Consider the following 25,705-nt stretch of genomic DNA (forward strand, 5'->3'; position numbering starts at 1 on the left):
TAAAAACATTTTTTATCAAAATAAAATGTTGAATTCACCCATACTCTTAACATTATTTATACAAAACAATTGTTATTGTTTAAACAATTAATACAACAATTAACATATTTATAAACTAACAAAAAAAGTTTTAGAAAAATATAACCTTGTTTGATTTTTTCCGAAACATTGTATCTTCTCGTTCTAATTGCACTCCCCTAATAGGCAATTTTGATGTAATGTCAAGAAAATATAAAAATGGAATGCCAGTCAAGTTCAAGTAAAGGTTTTTGTAGATATTATTCTATAATTACGTTTTTTGAAAAACTATTGTATGATATGCGTGTTAAAAAGTACATTTTTAAGTCACTCATGTGAATTGCAGAACTCGCTTCGCTCATTCTGCAAACTTTTACATGCGTGCCTTAAATGTGTACTTTTAACACATATCATAAATAACTATTAAAAATATTTTTAAAAGATATTTAATTGAAAAACTTATTGGGCTGGTAACACTTCCATGGCTTCTAAAAATTGCAAGCCAGATCGGTGCTGCAATGAAGACAAGATAAAATTACTTCTTATCGAGTAACTAGGTCCATATTCCGTTGGAATTTTACCAAGCTGTGCAGACGGGGTTGTGAATTGAATATAATAATATTGAATAGGATACTAAGCTGCTTGTGCTTTTAATGACTGAAAAAAAGTTTTACATGGACTTAACAAACCAAAAATACGATGTAATGCTCCAACGCAACTTTCAGCAGCACTTACTCCAACTAAATTAAGCGAGTGTGCGTCAAAAGGAATGCAAATTGCAAGATTGTTAATCTTAGATAAATGAGCATGGATACCATTATATTTGCTTGACATGTCTGATGAATAATTTTCCCCTCAAGTCGTTTAAACATCAATGCCACAATCGTTTAAAACTATTAAAACAGTAAAAGAAAGATTTTGTCCAGTATGGCTACTTATGGATATGAATGTAAGAAAACCCTCATACACTTTACGATCAGCTGGCATTAGGCTTAATAAATATTCAGCTGGTCAATATGACATACATAAATCCGGTATTATATCGACACTTAGGAGTAGTATTTGGCTTCCTAATTTGTTTAACAATTGTATTCAAACGTGTTTTCCCATTACTTCTATTATTTGTTCATAGATCTTTGAAGATAAGTAAGAAGGCTTTCTAGTAACCTTATTGCCATACTTAGCTAAATGAGGGCTTAAAGAGGATCGTACTCTGCAAGTAGCTCTGAAATGCCTAAGTAATTTCCATTATTTTGTAAACGAAGGATCTCTGTATCACTTTTAAACGCTAATCCGCGAGAAGATAAAAACTTAACCACAGAGACTACTCTTTTCAGATCGGATCCAGTAATTTCGTTCTTAATTAAATTAAATTTCCAAAGAGCTGTCCATTCGACTATGAAGGCGCTGCCTGTCGATGAGTGTTTGCCAAATGTTCGCCAAAAAGTGTACATGGAAAGCTGCAAACATTTCCATATGAGGGAGAGTACGTTATACTGTGAGCAAATATCAAGTTTGCTAACATAAAACTATACAGAAAAGTGCATTTTGAATAGTGGTTGTAGAAAAATGACATTTACCTGTCTAGCAACAATATTATTACACCGATTTGCTTAAATAATAAGGCAATAACATATTAAAGAATTACTCAAATCGGACAACAGGTTTAGAAAATTTGAGAATTAGAAAAATATACCTACACTTATACTAGGGTGACCAAATCATAAACTTGAAAAAACGGGACACATCCAAGGAGCAGTGGCGAACCTAGAATTTTTCTCTGGGGGGAGAGGGTTGGTTGGGCGTCGAATTTTTTTGTATTGTTTGTGAAAGACATATTATATTTTCCTACGATTTTTTGTATATTTTTCATACGCCTTGGGGGTTTAACCCGCAAAACCCCCTGAGTGCGCCACTGCCAAGGAGGGTTTGGAGCGATAACCAAACAGGTAGGGGAAATTGAAACATGGTCTTTTAGCTAATTTGGGACCTATAAATCCTATTCAATTTACTTTTGAATGTGTAATTTACATACGATCAAGACTGCGAAACAGAAAACTATAAAACTCCACCAGAATGGCATGGATCAACAACCCGTCAGAACAAAACAGGGAAAAATACAAAATATCGAGAAACAAAGCCAACTCAACAAATAAAAAGAAGAAAAATGACTGGTTTCGCTGGAGGATATTGAAAAAGACAGAAAAAATTATCAAATACAACAATAATTTTACAAAAAAGTCAAAGCAGCAAAAATAAGCCCAGCATTAAAACAAGAGGACTAAAAAAGCAAAAAAAAAGAAAAACCTTGTTTAAGGACAGAGAGATCAGCAAAATATGGGAAGAATATTACGAAAAAATGGTATTCACTGTAAAGGAAATACACTGCGATGAAGAAGTAAGGCCGTACAAGATAACGACGAAGGAAAAATTTTCACAGAAGATGAAATAACTATGGAATAAAATACGGAGGAAGAGAATTACGTAAAGGAATAAATCAGCTAATACAACAAATATGAACAAAAGAGACTACCAGCCGATTGGAACGCAGGTATTATAGTAGTAGTCCTGTCGCCAGGGGGGGTACAACGGCCTTCTTAATCAGATGGACTTACCCAAGTTTTTTTTATGTATTTTGGCCCGTAGAACACGAATTTTTTGGGTAACAGTTGATCCGGATGTCGATAAGATTGTTATAAACAAAGAAGGTGAGGAATTACATAACAGCGATTTCTCGCAAAAGAAAACATTTTTTTGTATTTTTTGGGTCATTCTAACCAAAAAATGCCCCTACAAGTTTTTTCGTAGGATGCATAGTTTTCGAGATAAACGCGGTTGAACTTTCAAAAAATCGAAAAATTGCAATTTTTGAACCCGAATAACCTTTGAATAAAAAATAAAATAGCAATTCTGCTTACCGCCTTTAAAAGTTTAAGTCAAATTATATCTGTTTTGAATATTTGCATTGCTAAAAATTTATTTTTTGATCGTTAAAAAAATCTATAAACACATAGTGTTTCCCGTGTCTAATACATGCGTTTTAATGCATGCTACGTAGAAATAGCCGCGCTTGCACTTTTACCTTTTCTACGTACTCGTTCGATTTTAAATGAGAAATCATTGAAAACATCACTCAAGCACTAGGTGTTTATAGCTTTTTTTAACAATAAAATAATAAATTTTTAGCAATACAAATAATTGAAACCGATATAATTTGACTTGAACTTTCAAATGCGGTAAGCAAAATTGCTATTTTATTTTTTAATCAAAAGTTATTCGGGTTCAAAAATTGCAATTTTTCGATTTTTTGAAAGTTCAACCGCGTTTATCTCGAAAACTATGCATCCTACGAAAAAATTTGTAGGAACATTTTTTGGTTAGAATGGCCCAAAAAATACAAAAAAACTGTTTTGTTTTGCGAGAAATCGCTGTTATGTGATTCCTCAACTTCTTGGTTTATAACAATCTTATCGACATCCGGATCAACTGTTACCCAAAAAATTCGTGTTCTACAGGTCAAAATACATAAAAAAAACTTGGGTAAGTCCATCTGAATACAAGAGGCCGTTGTACCCCCCCTGGCGACAGGACTATAGGTACCTATATATAAAAAAGGAGATCTAGAGGAGTGCGAGAATTACAGAGCAATAACTTTATTAAACAACACATATTATAGCATTCTAGAAAATATACTAAACATAAGACTTAAATCATGCACTGAACGAATATTAGGAAAATACCAGAACAGGTTCAGACCGGGGGAGGTCGACGATTAATTCCATACATACAGTGAAGCAAATAATTCAAAAATCGAGAAAATACAACAGAGAAATGCACCTAATATTCATGGATTTCAAAAGCGCTTTTGATACAACCAATCGGACAAAAATGATGGACCAGTTAGAGAATGTTGGAATCCCAGAAAAATTAAGACATATGCTAACAGTGAGCCTAAAGAACACCAGAGCAAGGATCAGTTACAACGGAACAACTCCTAAGGAGATCAATGTATACAAAGGCGTGAAACAAGGTGACTCTATCTCTCCGACAGTATTTAATCTGATATTAACAATATCAGATATTGACAATCTGTAATCATGAGGATGACAAACTTGCAAACAAGAACATTATTACAGATCAACTTCAAATAGTAATATATGCAGATGATTCAGCACAGCGAAGACGAAGATAACACTTGCAGTTGGAAAATTACATAAGGAAGCGAAGAGAATAATAGGACTAGAGATAAACCAGCTCACAGCAAAATACATGGCGATAGGGAAAGATGACCCAACTCAGAAATATCTAATAACACAGAACCATAAATTTGAAACTGTATCCATCTTTAGCTACTTAGGAGTAAAAATAGGGAAAACCGGAAAAAGAGAGAACAGAGGAAAAAATTCTGAAGGACAGAAAAACATCTACACGGTAGAAATCTGTTGAGAAGCAAGACTCTAAGTATAATATGAACCTATATAAGACCTTAATAAGACTTGGTGTTAGATATGGGATGGAAACAACGACGATTAACAAGAAAGGTGGAGATAGCCTTCTGAAATTTGAAAGAAAAATAATGAGAACAATTCTGGGCCACAATGTAACAAAAGAGGGAGAAATAAGAATGAAAACAAATGCAGAAATTAAAGAGAGAAAATATAGTCAGATACAAAAACTCAACCCAACGCAAATACGGGACATTTAGGCGTCCCGAGATACTTTTTCGGGACTCCGGGACAAATCGTTAAAAAACGGGACAATCCCGTTTTTACAGGACGTTTGGTCACCCTAACTTATACTGATCTGATCAGCATCTCCATCATAATTGTATTTATTTATGCAACGCCTTGCTCATTAAACGTAAATCCCGACGGCAACGGCAATGCATAATATCTTCAACGACGAGACGCAGCAAAAATTTATATCCTTATCCATTATCGAACAATTTTCGCATACCATTCAACCATTATTCCATTAAAATATACATCTTCAGTGCCGTAATTATAATGAAAATCGTTAAAAGCTTTGATGAATGGCCCTTTTACATGTGCTTATAAAAGTTACGCTAGACAACTTTAGCAATTAAAACTTAAATCAGGTGTCACAAGCTTTTGTGAAGAACTTCGTAATTTATTTGCCATGTAAATTACGATATTTGACGTTGCTAAATTTATATTCTTTGTGTATGTTTTTTCATATAATAACTCCGTTAGGAAGCAATTTGTGGATGTGTAAAAAGTTTCTTGAATACAGGGTTGGCAAGCATGAAGGAGCTACATTCTGGATGGAACGTGTTCAATCACAAATTAATCCCTTAATTTGCAATCTCAGATTAATCTTAGCTTTTTAGATTTTTATAGTTTCACCGTGTATAAATTGTGAAACAGTAAAAGCTTAATTATAGCTTATTCAACTTCCTACAAACTAAATAAATTGCCAAATAGTGATATTTCTAATTTTAATTCCTAGTGTTGCAATCGCTTTCTCGTTTAAATTGTATTTCTAAGCTTTCCAAGTTCAAAGTTTTTGTTACTATGCTAGATGCATTAACCTCTATGCTGAGGTATACTTTATTGGTGAACTTCTTAATTAGGGTATTCGGGCTCTTTTGAGCATAGTCTATTTAGAGTAGTTGCCTCATTAACAACTCTACTGCGTAAGTCATTGTTTGAAGTTACGTCAACAGAGTGTAATTATCAGTAGCTGTCAATTTAGGGCAGTTTATTGTAAAATTTTACCTAACCAACAACTGTAGTGTAATAATTCAGTAGCTGTCATTAAAACCATTCTTTTACTCCACGACTTCAAGAGTTATTTATCATCGTCGATCGAGAAGAAAGAGATACAGGGCATTAGAAACATTTCGAAACTTATATTACATCGAATTGTCCAGAATGTTTGCCTCTTTTACTTAAAGCTCTCTGATTCGATTATTGCAGTGAATCGCTTCGAAATTCTTCTTGTGTATTGTAAAAGTTTGTTGTATGACTTGACTTTCGTTACAATTTTCTTCCACTCATTTCGATTTTTGCATAGCTTCCTCCAGTTTCTCATTTGCATGATTTTGATGTCCCGCATAACCTCGTCCTCCCATCTCTCTGGGCCTTCCCCTTGGTATTTTAGTTTCTGGCTTCCATCCGGTAATTTTTTTAATCAGTAAGTCGTTTTTCTTCTCTCTCTGTGTCCTAGCTATCTCAGTATCTGTCTTTTAATAAAAAAATTGTAGCGTCTCATAAGAAAAAATATTAAAAATATTAAATCGTAAAAGACTATCTTTAAATTTTAACACATTATACAAAAAAATCTGGCAACACTTTTAGGGTCGGTTATATTCATTGCCCTAAACTAATCATTCACCAACTTTTTTATTGTCTTCATTTCAAACTAAGTGAGGTAATGCCCTTTTCTTGACCCAATTGTTAAAATGTTACCCTCCAACCTTATTGGTGGGTATGTTTTATAGTTGTATTGTAGTTTCTATATGAACGAAGGCTTTTAAAAATGGTCGCGACACACTTTTGCAAAATGGTTCCAGTTATCCCTTTTGACAGTAAGTAGTGTCTTTGTATTGTCTACAATTGACTCTAATATATTATTCAACCGGTGGGAGACCGTAATAAATTACTGACAGTTCGTTGGATAGTTATTTGACTTCCTAGAAGAAATTTCAACTTTAAAAGGACAGTTTCTGCCCTTTCTACTCAAAATAGGACTGTAGGAAGTTTAGTTTTTCCCTTTTTAATATATTTATGTAGTAGTAAATTTTAAACAGATGGCTCTCCATGAGTTCTTCAATCTTCTCTTTTTGTGCTATTCGATACCAGTGTCTCCCCATTTTTGTTTCGGTGTCGTTTAGTCACATTTTTGTGGCCTTTGCAGTCTAACATTGAGTCTTCTTACTGCTGTCCAAGTCATTTGGATTCTTCTAATGGTCTCTGCCTGTTGATTCTGTTATCTAGTTTGATCATGTGACCTCGCCATATATACTCTTTGGTACTTTTGATCCATTTCTCTTAACGACTTTCTACACCTTCGTTGCGGGGTATGCCTCTCAGAGGAAAGGGGGATCCTTATATGCAAGCGAAACAGTATTTTCGAAACAGTATTTTCACTTTTATTTAATAATGTTACGGTAAACACTCCTCATTTTTTAATATGTTATTTGTTACAAAAAAACCTTTAATTTAAGCACAAATAATTAAAAATCTTAAATTTTGGTAAAAAGTTATTAACTTTTTAAGAGCGAAACATGATTTCGAAACAGTATTTTCATTTTATTTAATAATGGTACGGTAAACAATCCTCATTTTTTAATATTTTTTTCCTTACAAAAAACCTTTAATTTAAGCACAAATAATTGAAAATCGTAAATTTGGATCAAAAGTTATTAACTTTTTAAGAGCAAAACAGTATTTTCGAAACAGTATTTTCACTTTTAATTAATAATGCTACGGTAAACAATCCTCATTTTTTAATATGTTATTCCTTGCAAAAAAACCTTTAATTTAAGCACAAATAATTAAACATCGTAAATTTGGGTAAAGAGTTATTAACTTTTTAAGAATTCCCATAAGAGCCCATGTTAAAACTTAACTTTGAACCTTAATAGTAATTAAACGGCACGTTAAAACAATTTTAAAAAAACTAAGTCTTAGTTTTTTGAAGTAAACTATAACATACTAAAATTTCGTGCAAATCCTTAATTCTTTGCCGAAGGTGTAGAACGTCGTTAAATCTAAATCTATTGTGATATTTTGCTTGGTCATCACTTTCATTTTATTTAAATTGATTTTTAATTACTATTTATTTTTATTCTCATTAAAGTTATTTAGCATATAGGCCTAGAATAGGCCTTCGTATTTTTGCTTATGCTTATGAGTACTATGCCATCGGCAAATCTTAGATGACTTAAAAATTTGCTATCGATTTTTTTTCCGTTGTTCCCAAATTTACTTCTTCATCCCAACTTCTAATGTAAACAATTTTTGAAAGATAGTGCCTCAAGTGTCCGTTGTGTCTGTAGGTGTTCCATAGCAATTTTCTTTACCAAATCTCGATTGTTCAACAGGATGGTAATTCTCGAACTTATTTGATAGTCTATTGATAATTATTTTCTTAAACAGTTTGTACGGATGTAGTAACATGCTTATATCGACTATAATTAACACCACATGTCATCATAATATGCGGAAATTTTTACTTTGGACATATTCTTCTCTTTTTGATTTATTTTATTTAACTGTAAATGGCATTATGACATTATGACATTGACAGTCGAAATTCGTTTTTAATAATTATGTCACATCTACAAAAAAATTTTATTTTACGTGTAAGTCCAGTCAATACTAGTTTTATTAGAAAGGTAAAATTTTCTAATTTAATTTTAGTGTCATAAAATAATAAAAAAAATTGATTGCAGATAAAGACTTATTTTTCGAAAAAATCAAAGAATTGGCAAAAGAAAGCGGTAAGATCTACTTCTTGTTATTATTATTTTTTGTAGATACTATCTTTTAAGTGTGAAAAATTCTAAAAATTTATAGAGTTTTTAGAAGTCTCCTCTGAAGGACTCATTTTTAATCGAATCTAATTATTTGTAATAATTTTTGTAACTAAATACAAATTTTTCAAGAAATTTCTAGAAATATTTTCTGGAAACGTGTATAACGCGTTTAAACAAGGACAAAAAGCTACCGCATTATATTACAAAAAAAGCAGAAAGTTTCTTATCTTGCACATTCCAGAAAATAGAATTTTGTTTCCGTTTATTTTATAATGCTGCCAATTATGTTTTCAGATTGGTGCCTTTGGATTATTAATTGGAGGAACAGGTGTTTTAATATGTACATTAAACAGTTCTGTTAGAGCATCTATATTAGAATTGCATCCGCCAAAAAATAGATGGGGACATCAAGGACTATTTACTGCATTAGACCATGCAAGGTAGGTATATATTCTTATCACCATCATCATCTAGCCTTCTGCATCCAAAGTTGAACATAGGCCTCCCCTAATTTCTTCCAGTTTTGTCGATCTTGGGTTTCCTGCAACCAATTCCCAGCAAGTCTTTTGACGTCGTCGTCTGTTCATCGTGTAGGTGGTCTACCTCTACTTCTTCTGTCTGCTCTCAGTCTACCTACACACTGTAATTTTGTAATGTAAAGTAAATTGTGTTTTTTAATTATTTGCCCTGCAAAAGTATATTATTAGATCTACCTACTACTACTAAATGTCGGTTTATAACATTCTCCGCCATTTTCCGACTGTCAATCGCCACTTCGTCTTCTATTTCTTTCTTTCAGATCTTTGTCTATTCCATCGCTCCAAATTTTTTGTCTACCTCGTTTTCTCTTTCCAATTTTAGTATTTTCTATGGAATTCATTGTTACCCGAACCAGATAAGTTGTTTTGTTGACAAGTCATCCGCGATTGTTCTATTGATTCCCATTATTTCTCTAATGCGTTCGTTGATTATCCTTTCTCTTCTAGATCTTCCTGCTGGTCTTCTCTAAAAATCCATTTCCGTTGCTTTCAGCGTTGCTCGTGTTCTTTCTTTCGGTGACCTTACATCTGTATAGAGCACGGGTGGGCAAACTTTTTTTAGTAAGGGACACAAAATATTTTTGGTTTATTACCGAGGGCCGCAATATTTGTTACCTTAACATGTTCGAATTTTTAACTTTTTACTAATTTTGTTTAAAGGGGGGGGGCATGGTTTGAAATCAACATTTCAAGTACCTTTTCTTGAATTTTGTTTGAAATTATGGTAGAATTGTTTTATTTTTAAATTAAATAAACATATTCAGTACAATTCAAAGATTATTAAAAAAAAAATTCAACACCAAATATTGAAAAATAAGCCAACGCTGGCAAATTTTTACAGGCAGCCCAAAAAAAGGGATTTTGCAGTATAACTCGGAAATGGATCATATGAAACAAAAAGTCAAAAATATTTTATTAGCTTATGAGTTTCTCGAGGTAACGCTGTTGAGTTTTTTACTTTCAACGATTTTTGAGTTTTTGATATCACTCAAAATACAAGTCAAAATAACGAAATTTTTGTAAAAAGGGTGAAAATCAACATATTGATTATTGTTAACCAAAACATATCAGAGTTACCTCACGAAATGTTTAAAGAAAATCTATGAAAAATTTCAGGTGTATCTGTCAAGTAGGTAGTTTTTGAGTTACAATGTCCACCACCTCTGAAAAAAGCAGTTTTGAGAAAAACGCGTTTGGTTTGACAACTTTTATTTCAATTTATTTTTTGTCTGTCAAATTGTAAAGTGATGCACGCCGGAATATGTTCTTGAATCGCAGAGTAATTTACAAAAGAGACGGGAACAGCTGTTGAACGTTTCTCACTACGCTCAAGCTACTGCAAATCGAGTCGTAGGTAGGGATATTAATGATGATTTACTTCCGGTAATTTTACTCCGGTCAAGCTGAAAATTTTAGAGAGTATTCTTGAAGTTTATTTATTTATTTCTTTATTTATGTACTTTAATTTAAAATAAAGTTTAAAATAAATATAGTTATGTACTTTCATTTAAAATAATAAAAAAATCAAAAATTTCAAATTTTTCAAACCGTACCCCTTCCGCCTAAACAGCATTCGCACTTAATTAAGGATGGTATTTCCCTCAAATATATGTGTATCTTGTATCTATATATTTATTTATTTTTATTTTATCTATGAACCTATTTCTTTTTTCCCTAATATTGTTCTGAAGCTATTTCCTTGTTACATCTTATATTTGGGAATAAGCCACAATTTAAGTTTGAAATTGAATTTACTTGACGTTTAGATTGCCACTTCGGTAATCGTTATCAAAATACAAAACCTTAAAAAATTAAGCATTTATTTAATTAGTTTAATTTATTAATGTTTTAAACGTCAAATAAATTTAATTTCAAACTTAAATTGTGGTTTATTCCCAAATAAAATAGTAGATTCTATTTTCACATTGCTATTAATTACTAAATATCTGAAGAGAAATTCCGTGCTTATATGCAAACACGCATCATACGTAATATCTAACATGCGTCATTTAAATCAATATAAACAAAGCTATAAATTTGAAAAATCTTAGATTCCCTTCATTGTTTTTGTTTTCTTTGGAAGAATTAAATAATATAAAAATATGCACGATGATTTAATCCTATTGAACGAATAATTAACAATATTGGTTATAATTGAAATGACGTTGCGTTGACTACTTACAAAATATTTTTGCACAATACCTGCTCATGGATTAAGCAGTGAAAAATAATAACTGATGTTCTGAAAATTGTTCATGGACGTACGCTTAAAGTTTTCTCAAAATTACAATATTTGCTCCTTGCTTCTCTTAAATATGGTGCTCCATTAGTTGTTACACTTACTAGGTGGTTACCGCGCTAATTTAAAATTTTTCAAACAGTTCCAGACTACTTCTAAAATATCGTTTCCATTTGTTGAAATTTCGTGGATTTCATTCAGACAGGCGACAAAACTCTGCCGGAAACTCAAATAATTGCCCGCGTTATGTTGAAAATTTGCGGAAAAATCAATCGCTGCGAAAGTGTTAATTATATTAGCTGTGTTAATAGCTGCATTATCTATATTTATTTATTAATATTAGCAATGATTAAAAAAAACTTTAAAAGAAAATATTTCACTTTTTTCCGCGGGTCGCAAGAAAATGTATAAAAGGCCGCATGCGGCCCGAGGGCCGCACTTTGCCCACCCCTAGTTAGAGTAATACTTTTCACAATAGTCTCATATATCCTCTCTTTATTTTCTTTGCTGATGGATTGGTCCCATTAAATAATGTTTAAAATTGTGATGGTTTATATTATTTATGATTGCTATATTTTATGTTTGGGTATGTTCTCTCCGGTTGTGGTTAGATTTTAATCCTCTGCAGAAAAAGATCAAAAGTAAGTTCGCTACATCAAAATACCTACATTTTGAAACTGTAGTCATCCCATCTCCTTTCCTAATTATTTTGTTCTTAATCTTGCCCTTTCTTTGTCTTGTCTTATCCAATATTTCGATCACAAAGTACTTAGCTTATATTCGCTTCAAGTTACACCAACGAGCCTATATCCTGTGAACGAATTTTCGACCTAGTATCCTTTTCCTTAATATGTAGGGCTCGAAGATATTTAAAGTCTCCTACTTGTTCTTACTTTTCCCCAATCAATTCGATTCACTAAGCATTCATGTTCCTGTAAACCACATAACTTTATTTTTCCTGCTATCCTTAAGATCTTCCTCTTCAATATCCGTACTCCAACCCTACAACTTCTCCTCCAACATGTCTTTGCTCTTCTCCATTTACACGATAACATCTGCAAAGAACATTGGCTGAGGAATTTCCTCCGTTACCTTCCTTGTCTTCCATAACAAGATTAAGGACGTAGGGACTCCGTGAAGAACCTTGATGCAAACCAATCGTCACTCAACAACTTTCGTTCAATCCGATATAAGTCCTGACTTTGATGTACGTGTATTTCTCTTTCAATACATCTCCATAGCTCTTGTCTTGGACTGGGTCGTGTGCCTTTTCTTCTAATGGTATTTCTTTTTTAACTGTTTTATGGTAAACAAGGCATCTGTTGTCTTCTTCCTGGAAAAAGTCAAGCTGTTTATAGTGAAAAAATATTAAGGTGTAAAACATTTCATAAAGTTTCGTGTATATACAAGGTGGTTCATCTTATTCGCCCCGGTCTCTGTTCTCTGTGCAGAAAGCCACTTGATATTTTAAAAAAATTTCTTCACAGAAATATACACGGCCTTTAATACTACAATCTAAAAATATGTGAATTATACAGGGTGCTCCAAAAAATAGTGGTATATCAAAGTTTTATTTTTTCTTACGGAATGCCCTATATCTGATGACATTATTGAATTGACCTTAAAAAATAAGCTATACTTTCATAAGGGTTCCCTATACCTAAATACAGGGTGTTTTGATTTATTTCGATTTTTATAAAAATGTAAGGTTTTAGAAAAAAATAAATATCTACGAATTTAAGAAGCAGTAACAAATTATTTTTTGGATCTTGATAACCGACTATAATACATACTTAAGCAGATGCTTCTTGCAACAACATTTCTTACAGGGTGGTCAAAATATGAGATTGTTCTATTAACAAATTCAAGCTGTAATAACTTACTTATTTTAAATGGAACACCCTATATCTTACTAGTCTATCGCGTAGAAAATTTACTTAGCTTTCAATTTGTATTAGGGTTATACCTATCTTTTTACAGGGTGGTCAAAATATTAGACTGTTCTATTAACAAATTCAAGCTGTAATAACTTACTTATTTTAAATGGAACACCCTGTCTCTTACTAGGCTGTCGCGTAGAAAATGTACTTAGCTTTCAATTCTTATTAGGGTTTCATATACCTATCTCCCTTCATTTTTTAAATATTCAAAGATTTCCTAATTTGTAAGCTTTAAAAATTAGAATTAAGTACCTATGTCGTGGTTATGTACAACTTAGTACAACACATCACCAACACCGGCAATATACTTAAGTATCTTAGTCAAGATAGTTTAAATAATAAAATTCACATGTTTATCATTTAATCACACAGAGTGTTCTTATTTTAAATGACATACTCGATATTCTATTCTTTATAATGGAAGATATTTAAAATCTCTTCAATTCCATGTAAATATTCTCAATACACATGTTATTCTGTAAATATATATTCCCATGTTATTCTGTAAATACCCATTTTTACATATTTTTGTACAATAGACTCGTTTTCGTCAAAGTAGCCATTGCATTTAATTGTTTGTAATTGCGATTCAAAGATTCAAACAAAAAGTGGTGTTCTTAAATTTACTCAATAACCGTTGGGATAAGATATGGAAAATACTTATACGGAATGAAATATAATTTAAATATCTTCCAGAATACGGCATCTAATATAGGGTATGCAGTTTAAGAGGATCGGAACGTATTTTCGGCTGCAATGCTATTCAAATGGGGATTAATTTTTTTCAAATCCTGAGAAAACTAATAAGTATTTTGGAAAAATTTAAACGCAGAATGAAAGATTACGTTATTAGCGAGGGCCGAAAGTCCCTGAGAACTTCTACAATGTTTATTTTAATAAGTTACAGGGGTGAAAAAACTAAGAGAAAATTTAGTGTGATTTTTAAATTCAAATATCTCATTCAAAATAAACTTTTTATTTATTCTAAGGGACTTTCGGCCCTCGGTAATAATTTAGTCTTTCATTCTGCGTTTAAATTTTTCAAAAATATTTATTGGTTTTTTCAGGATTTGAAAAAAATGAACACAATGCCGTGGTAATATTTTCCAAATCTGTCTTTGTCTTACAACGCACTCAACCGAATATAATATTGTCAGCATATATTGTCAGTCAGACACTGACAATCAGTGACAATTTTAAATATTTGACATTGCATCGGGAATATTTTGAGAAATTGATTAAATATTATTGATATATAGTGTATTTGATAAATAATTGATTTAAGACGTGAACTTAATAAAAAGTTATTTATTGCGTATTATTTGTGAAAGATCCAAGCAGAGAATACATCAGATATATCCTGTGATCCAAGTATTTTGTTGTTAGAGATGTTCAAAATTGTAAGCGTTCCAAAATAACAACATATTATTAAAAAATCACTTTAACACTTTTCCTCTTTTCTCGATTGATTATTAGTTTTTGTTCTACAAATAAATTATTACAATCACTGAAAACATAGTTAGTGAAAAAATTATCACATTTATTAACTGAATTAATAATTTGCAATTATAAAAATAACAGTTATCCAAGAACATTCAAAAGCCATCTCTTTAAATTAATTATGACATTTTCAAGTAGAATGACATTCTAGTAATGTTTACATATCCACACCAGTGTGAATTTTACTACACGTAATTTGCCGTGTAAAGGCAGAAAAAGTAGGGATACACGTAAAATATTTGCGAATTATGTACCCATAGCCTTAATATAAACATATTATTCAATGTCACATGTAGGCCAAAATCAACTAAAATAATACAACACTCTGTGTGATTAAATGATAACAATGAAAAGTTTATTAATGACAGTATCTTGTCTAAGCATATTGCCGGTGTTGGTGATGTGTTGTACATAAACACGACATATTTTTTATAGGTAAGTACTTAATTCTAATTTTTAAAGGTTACAAATTAGGAAATCTTTAAATATTTAAAAAATGAAGGGAGATAGGTATAGGAAACCCTAATTAGAATTGAAAGCTAAATAAATTTTGTACGCGATAGACTAGTAAAATATAGGGTGTTCCATTTAAAATAAGTAAGTTATTACAGCTTGAATTTTTTAATAGAACAATCTAATATTTTGACCACCCTGTAAAAAGATAGGTATAGGACACCCTAATAAGAATTGAAAGCTAAGTAAATTTTCTACGCGACAGACTAGTAAGGTACAGGGTGTTCTATTTAAAATAATTAAGTTATTACAGCTTGAATTTTTTAATGGAACAATCTAATATTTTGACCACCCTGTAAAAAGATAGGTATAGGAAACTCTTATACAAATTAAAAACTAAGTAAACTTTCTACGCCATAGACTAGGAAGATACAGGGTGTTCCATTTAAAATAAGTAAGTTATTACAGCTTGAATTTGTTAATAGAACAATTTCATATTTTGACCACCCTATAAGAAATGTTGTTGCAATAAGCATCTGTTTAAGTATGCTAAATAGTCTATTATTAAGATCCAAGAAAGAATTTGTTACTGCTTGTTAGATTCGTAGATATTTATTTTTTTTTCTAAAACCTTACATTTTTATAAAAATTGAAATAAATCAAAACACCCGGTATTTAGGTATAGGGAACCCTTATGAAAGTATAGCTTATTTTTAAAGTCAATTCAATAATGTCATCAGATATAGGGCATTCTATAAGAAAAAATATAACTTTGATATACCACTCTTTTTTGGAACACCCTGTATAATTCGCATTATTTTTAGGTTGTAGTATTAAAGGCCCTGTATATTTATGTGAAGAAGTTTTTTTAAAATATCAAGTGGTTTTCCGTACAGAGACCGAGGTGGATAAGATGAACCACCCTGTATAAATTAACATTTATTTCACTTACAGTATCAGAAGGGGCTACGAGGTCTACAAACAAGCATGCATTTCCTGTCATTCCTTGAGGTATGTGGCTTACAGACATCTAGTAGGAGTGACTCATACTGAAGCAGAAGCAAAAGCTGAAGCGCAAGAGCAGATGATAGTAGATGGTCCTGACGAAGAAGGAAATATGTACGAGAGACCAGGAAAGCTATCCGATTTCTTCCGTCCTCCATATCCCAACGAAGAAGCTGCTCGAGCTGCTAACAATGGGGCATATCCTGCAGATTTGAGTTACGTTGTTCTTGGTAGAACACACGGTAAGCAACAAACTATATATTGACACCATATCTTGCATATAAGTTCATGAAATTTATAATTAATATTATCATATTCTTCTTCTTTCTATTTTATAAATAGGCCCATGCCTCTTTTCCTTCAGTTTTTAACGTTGTTTGACCATCTTTTCCTCGGTCGTCCCAATGATCTTCTTCCATTTGGCGATTTATCTTTTGCTATTCTGTTTTGCTTCGTACTATTCTATTTTCTGTCATTCTTTCTATGTGTTGATTCCATCCTGTTTTTCTTCTTTTGGTCCACATGTTTATTTCCTTTATACCACATCTCGCTCGTATTTCCTCACTTCTTACTCTGTCTTTTAGAGTTTGGTTTATTATTTTTCGTAAGACTTTCATTGCTGCTGTTTCCAGCAGTCTTTTTGTCTTCTCCGTATCTGCTCTTGTTTCTGTTATGTACGTCATTATCGGTTCTACTGTTGATTTATACATATAAGTATCCTGGTTTTCGTTTCCTTGTGAGGTATTTGTTTCTCCAGAATGTGTTGTTGGGACATCCTGCTGCTCTGTTCGCCATGTTCACTTGTTTCTGTACTTCCTCTTCCACTTTTCCGTAGCTTGACAGTTTTATTCCCAAGTATTCCGTTTCTATCACTTGTTCTATTATTTTGTTATTTGCGACCAGTTTACATCGTCTCGGTTGTGCTGATATCACTATCGATTTAGTTTTCTCTGTTGAGATCACCATGTTGTATATGAGCGCCATATCTTCGAATTATTTAATTAATCTTTGTAGGTCATTACTATTATGTATCATGATTATATTAATAGTAATGTTAATAATCAATAGTCATTAGTTTTCAGTTAGAGATAATTCATTAGTTTTTAAGTTATTGTGTACTATCCACGTTTTTGAAAATTTAACCTAGTAGGTACAGCATACTGACACCAAATGTGCTCTTTTGTTTCTTCCTCTAGGTGACATAGTCTGCATAGATCATCATCTGACAATCCTATCAGCTTTAAGTGCCTATTCAACTTACAGTGCCCTGTTAGCAGACCTATTATGGCTTTGACTGTTTCCTGCCTTTGCTTATTAGGTCTGCCGTCAGTTTTGCGAATGTTCTATAATGAATTGATTCGTCTGTCTCCTGATGAATTCCTCCACCATACCAGATATTTGTGAGAGTTGTATGTATATCCCTTATATAGAAACCATAAAACAATTGCTACGAAGACTGCTTAGAACATATGCTTTTAATTTTAAAAAATATGAAAAAACAAATTTTTAGAAACGCTTTTCTTTAGTTATGAGTGACTAAAATTTAAAATATTATAAAAAAATCAACTAAAAAGCAAAAAATAAAAAAATATCAAACTCGAAGGATTATCCGAAAAAAACGTTCGTTAAAAAAATGAAAAAATCTAACACATTCGTTAAAGAAAAGCGTGGGGCGCGTCTTCATCGAATAAACGGTTTGAGGATAGCGTTTGAGGATAGCGTTTTCTTTAACGAATGTGTTAGATTTTTTCATTTTTTTAACGAACGTTTTTTTCGAATAATCCCTCGAGTTTGATATTTTTTTATTTTTTGCTTTTTAGTTGATTTTTTTATTATATTTTTAAATTTTGGTCATTCATAACTAGTGTTGTCCAAATGCAAGACCAAGACGAGACTTAGACAGTCTTGGTCTTGGTCTTGCGCCAATACACCTGGTCTTGGTCTTGGTCTTGGTATTGCGCTCCCGGTCTTGGTCTTGGTCTTGGTCTTGCAGCAAGAGTCTTGCAAGTCTCGCAGTTGCCCATTAGCCTATTGAATATGTTAGAACAACGTAACAAAGAGGTACATTTTAAACTTGAATATCATAGCCATAGTAAAGACTAGCCAAATTAATATATATCGAAACAACTGACACCGGGTGGGGTTTGAACCCACGATCTAAGTGATCCCTGCCTATGTTTTAACTAACTAAAGTTAAAACTACCTCTTACAATCCACAAAATTTCATTTGCATATCTCAACCGGTTTTAGAGCAATAAATAAATCGTCAGTTTGTAAGACAAATTTCAACCTCCCCTATTTGGTAAACAAAGCATTTAGAAAGTAAACGTTTATGAAGCAAACTGTCATTACTTTTTCGTGCAGAATTACCCATTAAATTTTGCCATACTTATTTAAAAACATTCTGTATTGATGAAGAACATGGTTAGTTAAAAAAGAAAAAAGGATCTAACTTTTGTATTATCCATTATAAGTGAATGAATAAAAAACATACTGTTAAGAAAATATGAGGCTATAGTTGGGCTTTAATTTCAGTATGCTATTGCATGCTAGAATAATAAGTTAGCATAATGCTACAATATTCCACAGAGTGAGAAAAACACAGTTTGATTGGTACACCCTGTATACACTGACAATAATTAATTGACCTGTCTAGCAACAATATCTATTATGTATTACTGCGATATTTATAAAGAATAAGACAAAATATTTAAAAAAATCACTTAAATTGGACAACAGGTTTAGAAAATTTGAGCCATTAAAAATGACCTGTTTTTTAAGGTGGTGCGTTAATTTCTTGGAGAAGTGTATATCGTTAAAATAAAATTTCGGTATTATGTTTATACGATATCCGGCATTATGTCTATACTTTTGTCTGGTTATGATACTTACAAATAATAGCCGCGCTGTTTCAGCAAAAATTTTGTTTAGTCGAGTGACCTCATAACGCAGGACACATCAGTATACATTATTATACATTATACATAGTAAGACTATTATGTATTGTTTCTGCTGACTGTGCAGCAGAAACAATACATAATAGTCTTACTATAAAAGGGGTGATACACACGCGAGTAAGTACGCGAACTTATGGCTCGCGACCTTTTTCGCGCGTGTATCACCGCAAGTACGTGTACTTTAAGTCCGCCGAGTAAGTACGCCGTCGATCCAACAAGTTTGAAATCTTACTCGTAACCCGTACTTGTATCACTGCCACGAGCCGCGAGCCTCGAGCCATCATGTTTTTGCGTTTAAAGTTACACTTATATTTTCACTAATTAAGCAAATTGCCTAGAAATAATTCAATCGTTTATTATTGAAAGGAGACAAGTTACATTTTATAAGTTTTGAGAAAACCGTAAAACACTATTTTAAGCTATACTAAATTATTTTGATTATTTGGTTTTGAGTGAACCTAATTATTTATAGGCTGCTTTACCACACTTATAAAAAATCAAATTATTCTTCTATTTAACAAAACCTGATCAAAAAAATAATCAAACTCTACTAAAAAACATAAGATTTCAGCAAAATTAGGTACACAGAAAATAAAAAGTTTAACCACGAGGACAGTTTCTAAATTTTTTGCTACCGACGGAGACCGCGATCTTTAAAACCGCGTACTTTAAGTCTGCCGTGTATCATCGACGGCGAGCCGAGTAAGTCCGCGATCTTTAAACCCGCGTACTTAAAGATTGCGTGTGTATCACGCGCTTTATAATGCATACTGATAAAATTTCTGGTTAGATTCCTAGAAAACTAATAATGAAAAAAATTATTTTTGTCAATTTATATAAGTGCTAAGGTGACATATTTTTAAAAAGTTTGGATACGATATTCGATATTACTAGGTCTGGAGTCTGGATCCCGCGTATGAAAAAAAAGTTGATTAAAAGCAACTTGAAAATTTGTTAATAGCTTAAGGGTGTCTAGTCGGACAAATGGACAAACTTTGATATATGGGAACACTGGAACAGGGAAAGTTTTAATTGTGGAACAGGTTAAAAATTTGGAACCGCCAGGCCACGAAAACGTCACATGTATTTTGTCCGACAGAACTTAAAAATTGATTTGTTACCCTTTCATTAAACTCTCATGCAAAAATGAGACTGCTATTTATCACCTGTCATAATTCCTGTCATTTGACATATTCTACGTGTTCCACTCATTATAATTCCCATTTGGTGATAAACAGCAGCCCGATTTTTGCATGAGAGTTTAATGAAAGGGTAAAAAATCAATTGGAAGTTCTGTCGGACAAAATGCATGTGACGTTTTCGTGGTCTGACCGTTCCAAATTTTTAACCTGTTCCACAATTAAAACTTCCCCTGTTCCAGTGTTCCTATATATCAAAGTTTGTCCAACTAGACACCCTTAAGCTATTAACAAATTTTCAGCTTGCTATTAATCAACTTTTTTTTCATACGCGGGATCCAGACCTAGTAGGCCTCGCAACGCAGGAATGTTGTGTTATATGAATATGATTAGAACACGACTATTCTCAAAACCAGGACAATTAATTTCAGAGCAAAGAAGTCGGCTGCTGAGAAAGTGTACTAAAGTTTTTTATTTTTTAATGACCTCTGAGTACATGTCAAATGTGTCGAGTGTTCTTTTAATATAAATTTTGATTCGCTATGTATGTTTATGGTATTGTTCGTAAAGTCCAATTTTCAAAATTGTTGTTACAATTTTTTTTTGTTTCTCATAGAATATCTAAGAATATAGCCGAACTTATATACTCCCTAAAACGACCCTCAGTTCTAACTGCAAGACGCAAGAGTCTCGCAGACTTAGTCTTGTTCTTGCTCAAGTCTTGCACGGTAAGTCTTGGTCTTGGTCTTGCTAAAATTAGGCGGTCTTGGTCTTGGTCTTGGTCTTGCGAAAACGCAAGAACAAGACCAAGACTGCAAGACCAAGACCGATTTTGGGCAACACTACTCATAACTAAAGAAAAACGTTTCTTACAATTTTTTTTTCATATTATTTTATTTTTTACTTTTTAGTCTTACACTTTTCAAACATTAAAATATGTCGTCATGTTAAAAAAAGGGATGTAAGTATATGATAGACACATTTTTGCATTTATTTCAACTTTTGATACATTGTTGTACTACATACATTGTACATTTTCTGTAATTTTTTCATACATTTCTTGAATCAAAATCATTATTTACACCTATTACAGTTTTCGCAGTCTTTCCATCTCTTCTAATGTTTTACTATTGCACGGTGTAGACCCTGTTAATTTCTCGCAATGCAGTTCTTAGATGCGCAAGCCGTCTAAAGGTACGTATCCATACAAGAGTAAACCTCGCTCGGTGTAGCAGTTCCACATAGTGGATACGTCGGTGATCGTCGCTCAGTGCTCACCCTCTTCGTTTCAACCGGTTTGCGGATTATATGTAGGGGAGCGCATGCCGTATCCATTTGAGCAGCTACACCGAGCGGGGTTCACCCTTGTATGAATACGTACCTTAATGATCGCACTCGGCTCAATGCAACGTAAGCCTGTCCTTACGAAAACATTTTCGGGCCCAAGTTCACGACAGCGTAGTCAACAGTCGAACCTTCCGTTTTATGGACAGTCAAAGCCCACGACAATACTAAGGGCAGCATTCGACTCTCTACGTTGCCATTACTTTCTTCCGCTGAAAACTGGATAGAAATCGGACAGAAACTGGATAAAAAAACTTTATTGTTTATTTATGAAGCATAACGTAAACAAATAACGTAAAAAGTGAAATTATGTATAGTTCATATAATTAGCTACAATCTGTAAAAGTTTTAAGTTTCTACATTGTAAAACACAAGAGAATTTAAGCAGTTTCCATTAAAATCTTTTTTTTATTTAAACAATAATTAATAAACCTAATTTTTTTTATTGACTATTCGTGTATTGTTCTCTCAAATGCACATGTCTGCAAAATTTCATTAATTTGCATTGAAGAAAAGGCAGTAAAATTAACGTCTAAAGATTTGACGAAAACGATTGAACCAATATTCATCCTTGTCATATTAACTGTATTTTTTATTTTTTTATTTTGATTTATTGCAAAACCACTCTTGGATGCTTCTTTGCAAATCTACGCAAAATTCTTCCTTTTATTTGTTTAGGTTTCTACTAATCAATGCTATTTCGTCAGCGTACGCCATCCAAATAGTGACGTTAATAGAGTATCACCCTGTCATACTCCAGTTTCTTATTCCTATGATTTTATAGATGTCGTCATCTGTTATTATTGCTGCCGTCGATCCTTACAGTGCCATTTTCGTAAGCTTTATGAATTTCATTAGGATATCTAGGTTTTTCATGTATTCTTTAGGTCGGGTTTTATTAGGCAGTCAAATGCTTGCTTGAAATCTACGAAAAGGATGTATAAGTCGATATGATATTCGTAATACTTCTCAATTGACTGTGTAATTATATGTAGGTATTGCGTTTATTGTTGACCTTTCCTCTCTAAATCCCTGCTTGTAGTCTCCTATTTTAGTATCAGTGTATTTTGAAATTTAATTGTCTGATTAATAATGACAATATTTTGTATCAGCTATTTAACAGTGATACTCCTGTATAATTGATGCATTAATTGATGCATTGTGTGAAATCACGATTTTTTAGAATAGGAAATATCCACCCTTTTTATGGAATTCTTTCTTATTCCCAAATCCATATTCTTAGGTCGTATATTTTTCGATGCAGTTCTTCTCCGCCTGGGGAGAGATAATTGGACAGACGTGGTCAGACGACTTACATGATGCCACTACATTGTTCTTCTTGTGCCGTATTCGTATTCAGACGTTGTCCATCATCATGTTTACAATTTCCTGAAGCTTTCCTCTATCGGCTGCTGCGCAAAATAATTCTTCTACTGGAGAATCACACAGAAACCAAAGTTCCTTTCGACCAATTCATCTCTTTTTCCCTACTTTTCCTTGTATTATAAGAAGAAATAGATGAGATTTAGGTCCTACGTATATGACCAAACTATTTTGTTTTTCTCCTCCCTATATTTATCAGCAGACGTTCTGTATTCATTACTTTAAGAACGTCTTCATTTTAAGTGTGCAAAACTTACCCTCTTGTACATTGTTACTCTATCTCTACTACATCGTTAAAAAGGAGAAAAGATAAAGGAGGAGGAGATACTTCTGCTACTGTTATGCTACAATATTTTGTTACTTCAACTACAATGATATTTTAGAACCAATATTATGTTTCCTTATTAGTAAACTTAAACCTTTATATTGCATTTTTTGTTTTAATTTAGGCGAAGACTACGTGTTTTCTCTTCTTACTGGCTACTGCGACCCTCCAGCAGGAGTAGTGCTCAGAGATGGACAGTACTACAACCCATACTTCATAGGAGGGGCCACAGCCATGGGACCACCACTCTTTGATGACTCGGCTGAATATGCAGATGGTACACCGGCCTACGCAAGCCAGTTAGCAAAAGACGTAACCGTTTTCCTAAAATGGGCAGGAGAGCCAGAGTTTGACCAAAGACAGAGAATGATGGTTAAACTTCTAACAGCGGGCAGTATGTTGATGGTCGCCGTGTGGTTTATGTTCAGGTTCAGATTCATGACCCTCAGAGCCAGAAAATTTCAGTATAGACCTAAAGGCGATAAGCACATATGTGACAAACATTAATAGATATTTTGATGGGTTTAAAGGACACCGCATACATCTTATGGAAAATATAATGTCACCCAAATTCAATAAAATTTACATGAATAGATTCGTCTCAAATTAACGTTCAATTCATATCATTGCGTCAACTCTTAATTATAATTTGTCACGGCGCAAATTTCAATTAAAGTTTATCGAAATCACATTTTTGAAGTTCATAAAAGTGTCAGTCACAATCATTATTACTCTGGACGCTATTCAAAACAGCTTAAACCCCGCGGGACCTAAGCGGATTAGTGAAACTAATATAACAAGAGGCTTAATAGCCGGAGAAGATTTATGGATTACCGATAATTTGGGTATTTTAAAATATTATTTCTCTCTCTATCTTACGTACGTACCCATTTGATTTCAGATTTATTTATATCAATTTATGCGCTTATTATTAAAAATTCAGAGTTGGCGCAATGATATGAAATTACCGTCAATTCGATACGAATCTATTTATGTAAATTTTACTGAATTTGAATGACATTATATTTTCCTTAAGATATGTGCGGTGTTCTTTTGATATATTTTAAGGCACGTACCCACTATGTTGGCACTCCGCGCTCCTGCAACTGCTCCACATAGTGGATGCGTTCGTGCTGCCGGCCCGTACAACAGTGCGCGCTCCGCCTTGGTGCTCCAATCGGTTGCGTTTTTTATGTAGAGGAGCGCATGCAGTATCGATTTAAACAGTTGCAGGGAGCGCGAACTGCCAACCTAGCGGATACGTGCCTTTACGTTGTGATATTTATGATGTTATTTATTCTGTTTATTTTTAGTTTGTTATTTTATCTATTTTGTTACTAGATACTTTATATTGTTTTAAAATATGTAGCGGGCAAATTTGTCTATGAGGTATATATATACAGTTAGTTTAGTATCTTTAAATAAAGTATATACAGGGAAAAGTGTTTCCATTTTGGCCAAAAAAAATTTTCTTCCTTTCTGGTCTATCGATACTTTACTATTAACAACATATTGTTTTCTAGATCTCTTGATATAATCGCTTAATATACATTGGAATACATATTTATTTGCAGTCTTCTACCATTCATTTGAATTTATTTAGAGTCCTATAACGTTAATACTACAAATACGATTAATTTATAACATTTTTATTTACTTAACCCTATTTTTATTACCTATGCATGAATGGTACCCTATCTTTTTAGAGTTCAATTATCTTTCTCAGAATTATTTTTTTTTTATTTTTTTACGTTCTATGTGATTGAATAATAAGACCCTGCCCCTACCTTGCCCTAAAATGCATTTTTTTATCGATAAAGCGTTTAACTATTTTTTGGAGATAGCTGCAGGTCTAATTATTTTTTATTTTGTGTATTTTATCAAAAAATATATTTCTGAATATTACCAGATTTTCCTGTAAGGTGCACTATCTTCAAAAACTCGAAGAACTTGTTTTTTATGAGTTTTTGTGGATTTTCCACATTTTATAGACTTCAAAATATATAAAATATGTAAACACGTTTTTATAGGTTACATATAATTTATTAAAGTAAATGAAACATTTAAAAATAGCGAAACATATTTTTTCAAAACTGACAAAAACATGTTTTTTTTGGAAGGTAAAGATGTTTCGCTCAATTTTTGACTGTCCTGAAGAACTCATTTACTTCAAATGGTATAACCCATACCTCGATTTGATCTATTGAGTCTAAAAAATGGGGAAAATCCCCAAAAATTCATAAAAACCCAGTTTGTTAAGATTTTGAAGGTAATGCACCTTATGTAAAAATCTGTAAAAAATCAGAAACAAATTTGTTGTTAAAATGACCTGATAAAATAAAAAAATGAACTGCAGCCAT

At 32.6% G+C, this 25,705-nt stretch overlaps 1 protein-coding gene across 1 annotated transcript; it reads left to right on the top strand.

Annotated features, from left to right (window-relative positions):
- Positions 1-8,298: 8,298 nt before the first annotated feature.
- LOC114324252 (cytochrome c1, heme protein, mitochondrial-like) lies at positions 8,299-24,727 on the top strand. The gene is made up of 5 exons (XM_028272046.2): positions 8,299-8,380; positions 8,438-8,485; positions 8,816-8,961; positions 16,147-16,439; positions 23,470-24,727. Exons 1-5 carry the CDS (start codon positions 8,315-8,317, stop codon positions 23,850-23,852), a joined length of 936 nt encoding a protein of 311 aa, XP_028127847.1. The 5' UTR covers positions 8,299-8,314; the 3' UTR covers positions 23,853-24,727.
- The last annotated feature ends 978 nt before the right edge of the window (positions 24,728-25,705 follow it).

Source organism: Diabrotica virgifera, chromosome 7 (genome assembly GCF_917563875.1).
Source record: "Diabrotica virgifera virgifera chromosome 7, PGI_DIABVI_V3a".
Classification (NCBI taxonomy): domain Eukaryota; kingdom Metazoa; phylum Arthropoda; class Insecta; order Coleoptera; family Chrysomelidae; genus Diabrotica; species Diabrotica virgifera.

What these genes read in the sequence shown, in the direction of transcription:
- LOC114324252 (XM_028272046.2), top strand. Translation starts at nt 8,315, where the DNA reads ATGTCACATCTACAAAAAAATTTTATTTTACGTGTAAGTCCAGTCAAT. An exon ending in AGAATTGGCAAAAGAAAGCG is followed by an intron (nt 8,486 to 8,815) that starts GTAAGATCTACT and finishes TTATGTTTTCAG; the next exon opens with ATTGGTGCCTTTGGATTATT. An exon ending in ACTGCATTAGACCATGCAAG is followed by an intron (nt 8,962 to 16,146) that starts GTAGGTATATAT and finishes TTTCACTTACAG; the next exon opens with TATCAGAAGGGGCTACGAGG.